Genomic DNA, 17,334 nt, shown 5'->3' on the forward strand with positions numbered 1-17,334 from the left:
CGCTTACTCCTTGGAAGGAAACTTATAACCAACCTAGACAGCATATTAAAAAGCAGAGACATCACTTGGTTGACAAAGGTCCATTATATCAAGGCTATGGTTTTTCCAGTGGTGATGTATGGATGTGAGAGTTGGACTATAAAGAAAGCTAAGTGCAGAAGAATTGATGCTTTTGAACTGTGGTGTTGGAGAAGACTCTTGAGAGTCCCTTGGACTGCAAGGAGATCCAACCAGTCCATCCTAAAGGAGATCAGTCCTGGGTGTTCATTGGAAGGACCAATGTTGAAGGTGAAACTCCAATACTTTGGCCACCTGATGTGAAGAGCTGAATCATTGGAAAAGACCCTGATGCTGGGAAAGATTGAAGGTGGAAGAAGAAGGGGACAACAGAGGATAAGATGGCTGGATGGCATCACCGACTCAATGGACATGGGTTTGAGTTGACTCCGGGAGTTGATGATGGACAGGGAGGCCTGGTATAGTGCTGTTCATGGGGTTGCAAAGAGTCGGACACGACTGAGCGACTGAACTCGCTCAAGTTCTCTACTGAATCTACTTGTTATCTGCTACAAGTATCTGTTTTCTTTATTTACAAGATTATAGCATGTCGGGTATAAGTGACACAACTTATTTTAGTAACTAAATTTTACAGAACTGTACTTTTATTATCTTATTTTCAAAATTATTCCCATGGGGCTGATATTATTATAAACCTTTTTTTTTATGGTTGTATGAACAAGTTCAGAAATGGTAAGCAGTTTCCCCAAAATGATATGAATAGATGATAACTAATCCTGGATTGTAATTAAAGGACACTCATTTTGAGTTCCTGTGGTCTTCTGCTTTCCTCTGTGACTTTCTTCAAGGGAAATACTGCTCCACGCTTTACAAACCAGAAGGACAAATTCAGAATTGTTTTCATGGACTTAGATTTCAAAGCTAATGAGTGACATACTATATTTCTTTGAAAAAAATTTTTTTAATTAAAAAATCAGTTACTGAATTTTAGGAAACTAATGCAGTCTATTATAGAAGAAGAGAAGATTTTGAATATTTAAAAATCAACTACATATTCTTTTCACTACATAAGAGAATCTTAATAATTAAACTAGTTAAATGTAAGAGAGAAAGTAAAAAATTTAATTTAATACTACCAGTAGAATTATACTACATTCCTAAACCTTGCAACAGACCTGCATATGTTGCTAGAACATCATGGGCATAAAAAGTTTCCTTCTGTTTCCTATAACCTCCAAACATTATAATATAGAAAGACACAAACAATAAATACAATCAAATTATTCTTTAGTGTGGATTTTTCACCAAATATATATAAGAAAGAAAAATAGCCTAGACATTCTCTGAAATAGCATTGATTCTGACTACTGTTCTGAATAAGGCCAAAAAATTACTGCTTAGTACTTCATGCATTTTTGATTAATGTTGTAAAGATAAATTTGACAGGGTTATAAGTTTTAAATTTTTTACATATATTTTGTCAAAAGTATCATATTAAATTTTTATTCAATTCAAATTATGTAAGTAATATGAGATTTTAATTTTGTAAACCAAAAGTGAAATTCCATGTTAAAAAATTAGTTTTTTTCATTTCTTTTTAGCATATTTCAAACATGTAATCTAACAGTTCAGGGCAAACAACACTGAAGCAAGAGTTAAATTAATGATTTAAAATCTAGTTTTGAACTTTCTATTAATTAGCAGTGTGAACTGGTAATTTTCTTATCATTGGACCTATATTTGCTACCTATTTTTTTAAAAAAAGGATCACTTGAATTCTCTACCAATTCTAAAATAATATGACCATAAGATCCAGACTTTCAAAACCTACTTAGAACATACCCTTGAGCTTTTAGGTTAATATAAAATGACTTCTTTCCTGTTATAAGCCTCATGCACTTTATTATGAGAACAAAATCTCAAATCATTATTTAACACATATTGATTTTACTTATATATAGTCCAACTTAGATATTTTATTATATAACCTAAAAGGAACAAGTTGGAGAAGTAAGGAATGTAGGAAGCATGTATACTTATATGGAGAAAAAACAGTGTAATAGATGAACAAAGGACAAAAATAAAAGTCTGCTTTTTAAATTTACTATCATAATTAATGGTCATAAAGATCACCACTGATATGCAAAGGCTAAATTATATTCAGTAGTGTCTATTGAAAAAGTAGGGATATATGTGTGTGTGTGTGTGTGTGTGTTCTTAAATTATATTTCTAAACTGGGCACACAAATATATGTTTTGAAATCTAAAAAAATTATCATAAAAGAGTCATTTTTTAGACTATCTAAATAAATGCTGTATTATTTATTCTGAAATCTTGATTTTTTAAAAAACAGAAATTCAGATTTTTTCAGTTGCAATGAAATGTGAAATTCTGATACAAGGAAGCCCTTTGAAATTCTCTGTATAAAAAAGATTAGAAGACTGTAACAATGTCATAGCTATTTTGCCTTGTTAATAGTTGAAAACCTTATCTTAATATCAAGCATTTAAAGGACTAATTTAGCTTCCCTAAAACTAATAAATATGTGGAATATATTCCACATGTGGCATGGTCCCCAATGGCTCAATGGAAAAAGAATCTGTCTGCAATGCCAGAGATACAGGAAATGTGAGTTTGATCACTGGGTCATGAAGATCCCCTGGAGAAGGAAATGGCAACCCACTCCAGTATTTTTGCCTGGGAAATCCCATGGACAGAGGAACCTGGCAGGCCATAGTCCATAGGGTCACAAAGAGTTGGACAGACTGAGCAACTAAGCATACATACATGCATGATCCTAGAAGTTTACAGGAAATTAAGCTGTTTGTAATCAGGAATCATTTTATCTCTTTGTTATATCTTTCAGGATATAAGAAGAAACTGAATGACACACACAAATCAGAGTAATTCCAAAGGGTTTAATTGGGGGGTGGGCATCTAAGGGGTGTAAGCAGGAAGTAGGGAAACCACAAGAGACTGTGATGTCCTGGCTGCTGGTAAGAGTAGAGGTAGTAATGACCCCAAGGTCTGAAAGGACAAGGGAGAGGACAGTTACCAGATCTCAGAAAGAGGTGTAATAAGAAAAGCCTACTTTGAGAGGAACTGTACCCTCAGGTAAAGCACATAGCCAGCCTGAGACAATCTCTCATAGAAAGATCTAAAGAGACTACATAGCCAAATGGCATTCTCCTTCTGCCCGAACACCTTTTGCCAGAACTCAGAGAGCTTAGAGTGTATGGACAAACAAGTCGACCTCTTTATGCATCAAACAGGTTGAAGCATAGTGGAAAGTAGCATACTGAAGATAACCAGAATCATTAACTCTTGAGGTTTTATAAGATATACATTATAAGTGCATGCAGAGGTTGGTGAGGGGAAAAAGAGGAGGAGATGGGCCCAGTGGAAAAGGAAGAGTCAAATTAGGTGGGAGATAAGAAGCATGTTAGGTAGCAGTATATATCATAAAAGAAAAAGTAGTATCTACTCACTGAGTCATGGCATACAGTAACTAAATAGATTTGAACTATCTATTGCACAAAACTTTCCAGTTTAAGTAGAAAAACACATCATCTAAAACTATCTTCAGTATAATAACAGGGCAAAGCTACTTTTAGCACCAAGATCTTCATTCCTATATAATAAGCCAACTATAACAAAAACCAAAACAATATACTGATGATATCATTCTGCCAATGCTTTTTAGCAGCTAATGTATAGTGAGCATTTAGAAAAGGTCTGGATCTATGCTAAGCACATATCTTATTTAGTTTGTTCAACAAACCATGATTAATGTTCTCATAATCCCCATTTTGCAGATAAGATAATTAAGACTTAGAGAGATCCAGTAACTTGCTCAAAAATATGCAGATTAATGACCTAATAAGTATGTAAATCCATGGTCAGTTTGTTTCAAAGTTCTCACTGAATTCTTCCATTCTTTTCCTGATTTGGGTGGGTATCCTTGTAACTTTCTGTCAGTGAGAACTTTCACAAAGACTTAGAAAATATATTAATGAATCAGTCAGAAATGAAGAATATAATAACTGACATAAAAATACACTAAAAAATCAAGCATTATAATATTTACAGGGTCCCCAAAATGATAAGAGAGAGACAAAGAGACAGAAAATATATCTGAAGAAATAATGGTTGAAAACTTCCCTAAATTGTGGGCATCCAGGTATAGAAAGCACAGGCAGCCCCAAACAAGATAAACCTAAAAAGGTCCACACCAAGGCATATTATAACTAAAATGGCAAAAGTTAAAGAGAGAATGATCAACTTGGATTCATTCCAAGGTTGCAAGAATGGTACAATATCCACAAATTCAATCAATATGAACTATATGTACTATATGAACAAAACAAAAAGTAAAAATCATATCATCATCTCAACAGATGTTGAAAAGGCATTTTATAAAGTTCAACATCAATTTATGATAAAAACTCTCAACAAAGTGGGCATAGAAGGAGCATACTTCAACATAATAAAGATCATATATGATAAACCCAAACAATACACAGTTGTGGATGTGACTGGTGATAGAAGCAAGGTCCAATGCTCTAAAGAGCAATATTGCATAGGAACCTGGAATGTTAGGTCCATGAATCAAGGCAAATTGGAAATGGTCAAACAGGAGATGGAAAGAGTGAACGTTGACATTCTAGGAATCAGCAAACTAAAATGGACTGGAATGGGTGAATTTAACTCAGATGACCATTATATCTACTACTGCGGGCAGGAATCCCTCAGAAGAAATGGAGTAGCCATCATGGTCAACAGAAGAGTCTAATGCAGTACTTGGATGCAACCTCAAAAATGACGGAATGATCTCTGTTCGTTTGCAAGGCAAACCATTCAATATCACAGTAATCCAAGTCTACGCCCCAACCAGTAATGCTGAAGAAGCTGAAGTTGAACGGTTCTATGAAGACCTACAAGACCTTTTAGAACTAACACCCAAAAAAGATGTCCTTTTCATTATAGGGGGCCAGAATGCAAAAGTAAGTCAAGAAACACCTGGAGTAATGGGCAAATTTGGCCTTGGAATATGGAATGAAGCAGGGCAAAGGCTAATAGAGTTTCTCTAAGAGAACGCACTAGTCATAGCAAACACCCTCTTCCAACAACACAGGGGAAGACTCTACACATGGAAATCACCAGATGGTCAACACCAAAATCAGATTGATTATATTCTCTGCAGCCAAAGATGGAGAAGCTCTCTACAGTCAGCAAAAACAAGACTGGGAGCTGACTGTGGCTCAGATCATGAACTCCTTATTGCCAAATTCAGATTGAAATTGAAGAAACTAGGGAAAAACCACTAGACCATTCAGGTATGATCTAAGTCAAATTCCTTATGATTATACAGTGGAAGTGAGAAATAGATTTAAGGGACTAGATCTGATAGAGTGTCTGATGAACTATGGACTGAGGTTCATGACATTGTACAGGAGACAGGGATCAAGACCATCCTCATGGAACTGCCACTGCTACTGCTAAGTCACTTCAGTCATGTCCGACTCTGTGCGACCCCATAGATGGCAGCCCACCAGGCTCCCCCGTCCCTGGGATTCTCCAGTCAAGAACACTGGAGTGGGTTGCCATTTCCTTCTCCAATGCAGGAAAGTGAAAGTGAAGTCGCTTAGTCATGCCCGACTCTTAGTGACCCCATGGACTGCAGCCCACCAGGCTCCTCCATCCATGGGATTTTCCAGGCAAGAGTACTGGAGTAGGGTGCCATTGTCTTCTCCGCCCCCATGGAAAAGAAATGCAAAAAAGCAAAATGGCTGTCTGAAGAGGCCTTACAAATAGCTGTGAAAAGAAGGGAAGCGAAAAGCAAAGGAGAAAAGGAAAAATATACCCATTTGAATGCAGAGTTCCAAAAAATAGCAAGGAGAGATAAGAAAGTCTTCCTCAAAACCAGAATTGAAAGAGACACATGTACCCCAATGTTCATCACAGCACTGTTTATAATAGCCAGGACATGGAAACAACCTAGATGTCCATCAGCAGATGAATGGATAAGAAAGCTGTGGTACATATACACAATGGAGTATTACTCAGCTATTAAAAAGAATACATTTGAATAAGTTCTAATAAGATGGATGAAACTGGAGCCAATTATACAGAGTGAAGTAAGCCAAAAAGAAAAACACCAACACAGTATACTAACACATATATATGGAATTTAGAAAGATGGTAATGATGACCCTGTATGCAAGACAGCAAAAGAGACACAGATGTGTAGAGCGGACTTTTGGACTCTGAGGAGAGGGAGAGGGTGGGATGATTTGGGAGAATGGCATTGAAACATGTATACTATCAGGTAAGAAACGAATCGCCAGTCTATGTTCGATGCAGGATGCTTGGGGCTGGTGCACGGGGATGATCCGGAGGGATGATGTGTGGTAGGAGGTGGGAGGGGGGTTCATGTTTGGGAGTTCATGTACACCCATGGTGGATTCATGTCAATGTATGCCAAAACCAATACAGTATTGTAAAATAAAATAAAGTAAAAATAAAATTTTAAATTAAAAAAATAAATAAATAAAAAATAAAATTACATGCCAGCCTATTAAAAAAATTGATTTGTGTTATTAGTGAAATGTAGTTCTGTCTTGGTAAAAATGGTATTTTGATTTATTCTCACTTTATCTACCTGTACCGCTTCCAAAAAATACAGCCAACTTAAAAATGCACACCTTGAATTCTTGTTAAAAAGCAAAAAAAAAAAAAAAGAAAGAAAGAAAGTCTTCCTCAGTGATCAGGGCAAAGAAATAGAGGAAAACAATAGAATTGGAAAGACTAGAGATCTCTTCAAGAAAATTGGTGATACCAAGGGCACATTTCATGCAAAGATGGGCACAATAAGAGACAGAGATGGTATGGACCTAACAGAAGCAGAAGATATTAAGAGGAGGTGGCAAGAATACACAGAAGAACTATAGAAAAAGATCTTCACGACCCAGATACCCATGATTGTGTAATCACTCACCTGAGCCAGACATCCCAGAATGCAAAGTCAAGTGGGTCTTAGAGAGCATCACTATGAATAAAGCTAGTGGAGGTGATGGAATTCCAGTTGAGATATTTCAAATCCTAAAAGATGACTTTGTTAATGTGTTCTACTCACATTGTAATATCTTACTTTATATACATTTTATGTTTCAGTAGTTCGGTTCAGTTCAGTAATATGCCAGCAAATTTAGAAAACTCAGCAGTGGCCACAGGAGTGGAAAAGGTCAGTTTTCATTCCAATCCCAAAGAAAGGCAATGCCAAAGAATGTTCAAACTACCGCACAATTGCACTCATCTCACATGCTAGCAAAATAATGCTCAAAGTTCTCCAAGCCAGGCTTCAACAGTACATGAATCATGAATCTCCAGATGTTCAAGATGGATTTAAAAAAGGCAGAGGAACCAGAGATCAAATTGTCAACATCCACTGAATTATCAAAACAGCAAGAGAGCTCCAGAAAAACATCTACTGTTTATTGACTACAACAAAGACTTTGACTCTGTGGATCACAACAAACTGTGGAAAATTCTGAAAGCGATGGGAATACCAGACCACCTTACTCCATCCTGAGAAATCTGTATGTAGTTCAAAAAGCAACAGTTGGAACTGGATATGGAACAACAAACTGGTTCCAAATTGGGAAAGGAGTAGTCAAGGCTGTGTGTTGCCACCCTGCTTATTTAACTTATATGTAGAGTATATCATGCAAAATGCTGGACTGGATGAAGCACAAACTGGAATCAAGATTTCTGGGAGAAATATCAATAACCTCAGATACGCAGATGATATCACCCTTATGGCAGAAAGTGAAAAACTAAAGAGCCTTTTGATGAAAGTGAAGGCAGGTGGAGAAGGGGATAACAGAGGTTGAGATGGTTGGATGACATCACCGACATGAGTTTGAGCAAACTCTGGGTGTTGGTGATGGACAGGGAAGCCTGGTGTGCAGTAGTCCATGGGGTCGCAAAGAGTAAGACACGACTGAGTGACTGAACTGAACTGAACTACTGAAACATAAAATGTAAATAAAGCAACATATTACAAATTATTCCTTTTCCATATTCATCCAGTTTCTACCATTTTTGCCAATAGGTAATGACTATTATTGGACTTCTTAGGTGTTTCTAGTTATAAAGAATTCAGTTGCCAATGCAAGAGATGTAAGAGAGAGATGCAGGTTCCATCCCTGAGTCAGAAAGATCCCCTGGAGGAGGGCATGGCAACCCATCCCAGTATTCTTTCCTGGAGAATCTCATGGACAGAGGACACTAATGGGCTACAGTCCACGGAGTCACAAAGAGTCCAACATGACTGGGAAGCTAAGCACATTGCCTGTGTGCATGCTAAGTTGCTTCAGTTGTTTCTTACTCTTTGTGACCTTAGGGACTATAACCTGCCAGGGTCCTCCGTCCATGAGATTCTCCAGGAAAGAATACTGCAGTGGGTTATCATGCCCTCCTCCAGGGGATCTTCCCAACCTGGGGATTGAACCCAGGTCTTCTGCATTGCATTCTCTGCTGTCTGAGCCACTGAGGAAGGCCAAGCATAGTGGAGTGGGTAACCTAACCCTTCTCCAGGGGATCTTCCCGACCCAGGAATCCAACTAGGGCCTCCTGCATTACAGGCAGATTCTTTACCAGTTGAGCTACCAAGGACACATGCAATAACTATTATTAAATTTTTATGTCTCTTTATAAAGACCTTAAAAAGCCTCTTGATGAAAGTGAAAGAGGAGAGTGAAAAAGTTGGATTAAAGCTCAACATTCAGAAAACGAAGATCATGGCATCCGGTCCCATCACTTCATGGGAAATAGATGGGGAAACAGTGGAAACAGTGTCAGACTTTATTCTTTTGGACTCCAAAATCACTGCAGATGGTGATTGCAGCCACGAAATTAAAAGACGCTTACTCTTTGGAAGAAAACTTATGACCAACCTAGATAGCATATTCAAAAACAGAGACATTACCTTGCTGACTAAGGTCCATCTATTCAAGGCTATGGTTTTTCCAGTGGTCATGTATGGTTGTGAGAGTTGGACTGTGAAGAAGGCTGAGCACAGAAGGATTGATGCTTTTGAACTGTGGTGTTGGAGCAGACTCTTGAGAGTCCCTTGGACTGCAAGGAGATCCAACCAATCCATTCTGAAGGAGATCAGCCCTGGGATTTCTTTGGAAGGAATGATGCTAAAGCTGAAACTCCAGTACTTTGGCCACCTCATACGAAGAGGTGACTCATTGGAAAAGACTCTGATGCTGGGAGGGATTGTGGGCAGGAGGAGAAGAGGACAACAGAGGATGAGAAGGCTGGATGGCATCACTGACTCGATGGACGTGAGTCTGAGTGAGCTCTGGGAGATGGTGATAGACAGGGAGGCCTGGCGTGCTGCGATTCATGGGGTTGCAAAGAGTCAGACACGACTGAGCGACTGAACTGAACTGAACTGAACTGATTGCATATATAACTCAATGTGAATATATATTTTTCTTTCCCAGTTTAGAAGTAGAGGTATAGGGTATACACTATACTTCAGTGTGATTTTTTCCTACATTGGAGATATTTCTATCTTAGGTGAAGTGCTGATTGGCTTACCATATTTTTAACATGCAATGAGATGAGCTCTAAAGTGAAAACTAATTTTTTGCACAAAATAAAGATACAACTTTACTGTTTTCTTAGTCATTCAATCTGAAATTTTAAAAAAAACCCTGCTAATTCCTGATAAAAATATTAATCCTACTTGTATAGAAATAATTAGTAATACAATTATAGCTGATATGTGTCTCTTTTTTCAACCTGATAGGATTATTAACAATAAATTTAAAATATTAGTATTTCTGGCTTATTTCACATATGAATTTGTGCTACACACTCAATAATTTTTTAATTTTTTGTCTACAGAAAGTAGTTAATGGCAACAAATATAACCAAACATATCAATAAAGTACTTCATTACATTGTTTTTTCCCCTCAGAGATTTGTACTAACATACATTCTTTCACTTGACCTTATATGAAAATAGGCTGTTAATTATTCAACAAATATTTAGTGAGGGCATTAAACTACATTACTATTTCATTCCTTTCTCCTTCTTTCTAGAAAACTCTATAATTTCTGTGTGAATTTTTTTTTAAGTTAAAGATATATGAGTAGGAAAAGACAATTTCTTAAGCAAATTTTAACTTGTTCTTTTTTTTCATTTTTATTACTCTGAGGATATAAAAATGCTTAATAATTTCTCAATAAATTTTCAAAAGAGAATTTTTAATTAAATACTACATTAACCTAAAAAATGATACTAGTGCATACTGAGAACTTTGGTTCCATATTCAGGAAACAGGTTTCATCACTATCTTCACAACAAAAATGTCATAAGTAGTATCTAGAACAGTGCACGGCTCAGTTAAAGGGAAATGCCATTTGACTAGAATAATTTAATAAAATACATTATTATCCTCATACTTTCTTTTATATCTAGAATACTGAAATGAAAATGTCTAAAGCCATGGCAGACAAAATAAAGGCATCCTTAAAGATGGCTGCATCCTAATTACAAGACCTGAGTATGCTACCTACATGGCAAAAAAGTACTTTGCAGATATGATTAAGATTATAAACCTTGGTATGGGAAACTTATCCTTGATTGCTCACATAGGCTCAATCTACACAAAGGAATTCCTGTGACTGCTAAAATTTGGAAAAGGCAAGGAAATGCATCACCCCTAGAGCCTCTAATAAGGCGCAGAGTCCTGCCAACACCTTGAGTTCAGTCCAATAAGACCTATGTTGGACTTCTAACCTACAGAAGTATGATGTGATAAATTTGTGTTAAGACACTATATTTGTGGTAAGTTTTACAGGTGAAATAAAAAAGTAATACCTGAAGCATATGGGAGAATTAAAAATAAAACTGAAGGGTTCATTTACATTTATCAAAAAACAGTTTATGTTCTATAAAAGGTCAAAAATTGAAGCTTCCATGAGGAATGCTTACTATGTTTTTAAGGACTAATTATGGAACACAAAAACTATGAATGTTAAAAAGAAAATCCACTATCAGTCATCTATAAAATTATGCTAATTTTTATACTTAATTTAGGGGTTACCTACCTCTGATCCCAAATATATGAACAGAATGTATGTCAACAATTTTTTATGGTAACATTTTTCACATTCCTAGTACTCAAAGCATGTCAAACATAGAGTAGGTAATCAGCAAATAGTTGCTGAATAAATAAAAGAACGAATAAGATTGGAGAATCAATAGAAATAACCTAACAATTAATTGTTATCTGCATTTTATAATTCTAGAATATGTCATATATCTAAAACAGTAAAATTTCCCTCTTCACCACTGTTATTCCTGTAGGAATATAAGTAATAAGGTAAAAAATGATATGAAATTAAAAAAGCTTCAATGTTCCTTTGAAATATAATCGAGTTTGTTCCTTAATAGAGAATCACAGTGGAGACCATGAAATAAAAACCCAATAGCTAAAATGCTTTGATGATGTAATGCAATAAACTGACTATAAAATTTTATTTTATTTATCTATATAATTTATAATGAAAATGTGTTAACCTCAAATACTAGTGTACTACAAAAGGAGCTATTTCTAATTTAACAGTTTTCTTATTTTTAAAATAACCTCTGTCTCTGTCTAAAACTTCAACTTTTTAGGTTTATAATTTGTGGTAAAACTTTTATAAAAGATGTTAAATACATAAAGACAGCCTGGCAGTAAAAAATTAAATACCTTCATTAATAACTAATAAATGAAAAAAAATTAGCAATCTAACCTCCTAGGAGACCAGTTCCCTAATTCTGTTTATCCAGTTCTATTCTGGACAAATATTCTTGAATATAAAAGAAATTTCTATAAAAAGAATGCAATAACTTTTAGTATAACAAAATTTAGGGCTAATTTAAATGTCCAACAATAAAAGATTCACTAGGGAAAATGGATCACATCTTGAACATCATGTACTAAAACAAATACCATCTGAAAAAAAGCATGGAAAAGTTTAAACTTATATTGACTTTAATTACTTTCAAACATTTATAGAAAAACAAATCAAAAGCAATATGCCAAGGTTTTACGTATTAATTCATGGCATTATAGGCTATTTAATTGCATTTTTTTATTCTATTTTTCAAATTTTGATATTATTTTATAATCAGAAAAATCATTTTACAATGAAAAAGAAAGTCCTAATGTAAACAATTCCAGTTGAGTTATGTCAAATCCTAAAAGATGATGCTGTGAAAGTGCTGCACTCAATATGCCAGCAAATTTGGAAAACTCAGCAGTGACCACAGGAATGGAAAAGGTCAGTTTTCATTCCAATCCCAAAGAAAAGCAGTACCAAAGAATACACAAACTACCACACAATTGCACTCATCTCACATGCTAGTAAAATAATGCTCAAAATTTTCCAAGCCAGACTTCAACAATATATGAACCATGAACTTCCAGAAGTTCAATCTGGTTTTAGAAAAGGCAGAGGAATCAGAGATCAAATTGTCAACATCCACTGGATCATTGAAAAAGCAAGAGAGTTCCAGAAAAACATCTATGTCTGCTTTATTGAGTATGCCAAAGCCTTTGACTGTGTGGATCACAATAAACTGTGGAAAATTCTGAAAGAGATGGGAATACCAGACCACTTGACCTGCTTCTTGAGAAATCTATATTTAGGTCAGGAAGCAACAGTTAGAACTGGACATGGAACAACAGACTGGTTCCAAATAGGAAAAAGAGTACGTCAAGGCTGTATATTGTCACCCTAGTTATTTAACTTCTATGCAGAGTACATCTTGAGAAACGCTGGACTGGAAGAAGCACAAGCTGGAATCAAGATTGCCGGGAGAAATATCGATAACTTTAGTTATGCAGATGACACCACCCTTATGGCAGAAAGTGAAGAAGAACTAAAAAGCCTCTTGATGAAAGTGAAAGAGGAGAGTGAAAAAGTTGGCTTAAAGCTCAACATTCAGAAAACTAAGATCATGACATCTGGTCCCATCACTTAATGGCAAATAGATGGGGAAATAGTGGAAACAATGGCTGACTATTTTTTGGGGCTCCAAAATCACTGCAGATGGTGACTGCAGCCATGAAATTAAAAGACGCTTACTCCTTGGAAGGAAAGTTATGACCAGCCTAGACAGCATATTGAAAAGCAGAGACATTACTTTGCCAACAAAGGTCCGTCTAGACAAGGCTATGGTTTTTCCAGTGGTCATGTATGGATGTGAGAGTTGGACTGTGAAGAAAGCTGAGTGCTGAAGAATTGATGCTTTTGAACTGTGGTGTTGGAGAAGACTCTTGAGAGTCCCTTGGACTGCAAGGAGATCTAACCAGTCCATCCTAAAGGAGATCACTCCTGCGTGTTCATTGGAAGGACTGATGTTGAAGGTAAAACTCCAATACTTTGGCCACCTGATGCAAAGAACTGATTCATTCCAGAAGACCCTGATGCTGGGAAAGATTGAGAGCAGGAGGAGAAGGAGACAACAGAGGATGAGATGGTTGGATGGCATCACCGACTCAATGGACTGGAATTTGGGTTATCTCCAGGATTTGGTGATGGACAGGGAGGCCTGGGGTGCTGCAGTCCATGGGATTGCAGAGTGGGACACAAATGAGTGACTGAACTGAACTGAACTGAACTGAATGTAAACCAATCACTTCCTCATTATTTGCCATATCAAATGGTATAATTTTATGAATTCCACAAAAGCTTCTGAAGGAGTGGGCTGTTTTAAGCCCAATCAAGGCCTTTCCAAATGGCACCAAAGTACATTTTAGGTTAAACCTGAGGAATGAAATCTTCTTAAATAATTAAAATCAATAATAACTATTTGGAAATTGACTGTAGAGAGTAAGTTAAAGATAAATATTTTACAAGTGAAAAGTCCTATTACTTTTGGCAAATTATAGGAACTGTCCAGTATGGTGAAGTAATGAACTTCCCCAAAACAAGAAGTGTAGAAACAAAGGTTAGACATTAAAAGAAAAGATTTTTTATGTATACAATCACTAATATTACCTAGATAGTGTTAAGTGCCTGAATTATTTATGTACAAATGTAATTCATACACTGTTTGCAGGTATTTAGGACAAAATTTCCCTAACTTTTTGAAACTAATCTGGGTAAAAATTAGGTTTATATATCACTGCAGGTCAAATAAAAGGAATATATTGGCAGAATTATAACTTACTGTGGTAGCACAATGAATATCTTTCCATACTGTGGCTTCTCTGGAGAGATCAGAGGCTTCAAACAAATTATCAAAAATCACTTCCCCAATCATGTCATGTCTAGAAAATCTGTCAAAATCATACACACTGAAATGTAGTTTTCTGTTGCTTAGTTGATCATATGCTACAGGAAACTGAAAAGTTTCATCAAACAGAGGATTTAAAGTCTTTCTGTGCACACGAGTCTGAAATTTCTTTTTCCTATCTGGAAGAAGATACATCTTCACATAAGGGTCAGAAGTTCCCATGAAGTCTTTAGCAGGGAGATCTAAGGCTTTGATAATTTTCACCACTAGAAGTTCATTTTCATAGTCATACTGGAGGGCGAAATTAAGCTTTCCACAGGTTTTGACATCTTCTTTCCTGTTGTCCTCAGAGTCCACTGATTTCTGTTTGTAGAGCTCTGGTTTTATTCTCCCAATGCTGGTTGTTGTTTCTCGTCTTTGTAAAATGGGTTCTGTGCCCATGCCAAAATCAACACTGGAAACCTGCATTTGCCTTGGTAGGTGTCTTCTGAAGGAATTGTGTCTGTATACATATACATATATATATACACAAAAAAATCATTTAGGTAGATTGTTTTGATAATAATGTTATATACAGTGGCATAAAAACTCTCCCCCACACCCATGATGATGAAGCATTCTATCGACAGCAATAAACAGATGGACACACACACAAACACATATACACACAGTACTTTTGAAAAACCAGGGATGAAGTATTCAAAGAAAAAATCTCCTAAAATTATAGAAACACCTAAAACACACAAATGCACAATTTACAAGTTCTTGGTATTTTTACTTACCATCATAAGCACAATTACAAAGAAAGAGGATTACCAAAAAAGTTCAATATTATACAAAATGTTATAAATGTTATCAATTACTTGGGTGCATCAAGATGTAGACATTATGTAAACAAATCATTCAGATGAATGGTTTCTTTTCATCTGGATATTTTGGTCCTATGAATTTTCATTTTAGTGTCAATACTAAAGACATAAGTCCACGTGTTCTTACACTGTGTTATTTCTAACATTTAACCAAATTAATGTTTACTTTTCAAAATATATATAATTATGACAGCCAAAATGAGTACATTTTACTTTTTTCAACATAGAGTGGCTTCAGAAACTCTTAAGGATTGAAAGATTGTAGAATTTTAGAATTTGGGGTTAAATAATAGTTCTTTAAATTCAAACTGAATTTCATATACTCAGTTACTGTTTATCTCATCAACATTTCCAGGACATTATATATATATATAATGATCTCAGCTTATTAATTGTCACCTAACTGTGACTTGCATTAAGATCTGATTCTCATACTTTCTCCATGATTTCTAGCATGAGCTATATCAACTTCTGTGTTTCCTTAAGGTCTAGTTCCAGGTTTCCTGTTCTTTTTTCAGTCACTCCATTAGACTAATAATCAGTTCCTGAGCTACAATTACTAAGTTAAATCTGATGATTCCCAGAGATTCCTGAGATATAGATATATCTCATATAGACAAAAATTTAGTTCCATATCTCTTTGTCTTCAAGGGGGATTTCTAAACAAATGTCCTAATTTTGCCCCAAAGTCAAGCAAATTCATTATTATCCCTACTTTTCTTTCAAATCTGTTATCTCTTCTATAATCTCTTATAACAGGTGTAACAGTTTTATCAATCATTTATGCTTAGAATCCTGCAGTATGCTTTGAATCACCTTTCCTTTAATTCATGGGCTTTGCTCAATTTTCTAACTCCAGTTGATCTGCTGCTTTGAGACATCTCATATAATTGCCCATTCTGCTTCATTTCCATTGCTATGCAGTCCAGATTCTTATCACCTCATACTTTGCTTTCTACAGTAGCCTTCAGTTTGGCTTTCCTTCTTTCAGCTCCCTCTTACACTCAATAGCTCTCCAGCACTTATGTTAAAATCCTTTGCTCATGTCATTATATCTTTTTCCACTTAATCAAAATTGAAAAATTATTTCTATACAAAAACAAACTAGGACTACTTTATCTCAGATGAGGGAATTTGCTCCTAATTAAACTATACTGAATTCAAAACTAAAATAATTCAATATTTTAGTTTCAGTATTTGAGTATAAATATAAAAGTCTTTACTGACTGACTTAAAGCTTGAAGTGATCTGCTTCCTCAGATTGACCCCATTTTAATGTGTTGAACACGCTATAAAATATATTTTAATCTTAACTCTATTCCAGATAGATCAGGGGCTTAAATTAGGGTCACAAATCATCAGGAAATAATAAGAGTTTTAAAAGGAATACAGGTAGTATATATTGCTTTGAATTATTAAATAGATCTAATATAGCCCACTTTATACATTCAACCTTCTTAAGAGATTTGGAATACTTACTAAACAATCTAATGTTTCTGCCAAAGTCACTTTCACTTATGCAGCAATATAATTTTTTTAATTTTTGCAAGCAAAAAAAAAACCCACAAATTTTTTCTTATTATTTATAAATTGATCCATAATTTCACATCCCTTATGCTTTTCAATAAAATTTAATCTTCTGTCCTCCCCCTAAAAAATCAATAATTTATTTCTTATGTCACTGAATATAACTGTGCAGCTGTAAACCCCTTCTAACAGGAATCAAAAAGTAGTAAGATTTTCATTCTAGTAAGCCAGTACCCTAATTACAGAGTAAATAGTGCCTGTTCTAATTCAGAGTTTAGCTAGTCAGCTAGGAGAAGCTTTAATTATTACAATGTTAAAGTATTGTCACGACACACAGATCTTCTTTACCTTATTGCATTTTTTCTCCTTTGGAATGACAGAGGTAAGTGGCTATTTAGTCTCACACAGATATCCAACCAATTAAAGTACAGGCAATTAGACTGCTACAGACCCCACTCTTAACCTTCAAACCTAAGAAGACACCACATAAATACCCCTCCAGATGGAGAAGGAAAAGTTCTACCCATCTTACCTGGAACATCCGAGGGTAGCTACTAAATATAGTCAATATTACATAATGTCATAGGAACAAATGTAATCAATACGAC

General features: G+C 35.5%; 1 protein-coding gene across 1 annotated transcript in view; it reads right to left on the reverse strand.

The window, feature by feature from the left end:
* The window catches only part of LOC120858548 (synaptotagmin-10-like), a 114,730-nt gene that overhangs the window by 37,553 nt on the left and 59,843 nt on the right, over positions 1–17,334 (reverse strand). Inside the window, exon 3 of the mRNA XM_040234676.1 lies at positions 14,265–14,832. Within this exon, the coding sequence (XP_040090610.1) occupies positions 14,265–14,832 (568 nt within the window). The remainder of the gene's footprint in view (positions 1–14,264; positions 14,833–17,334) is intronic.

Source organism: Oryx dammah, unplaced genomic scaffold (genome assembly GCF_014754425.2).
Source record: "Oryx dammah isolate SB20612 unplaced genomic scaffold, SCBI_Odam_1.1 HiC_scaffold_29, whole genome shotgun sequence".
Lineage (NCBI taxonomy): Eukaryota > Metazoa > Chordata > Mammalia > Artiodactyla > Bovidae > Oryx > Oryx dammah.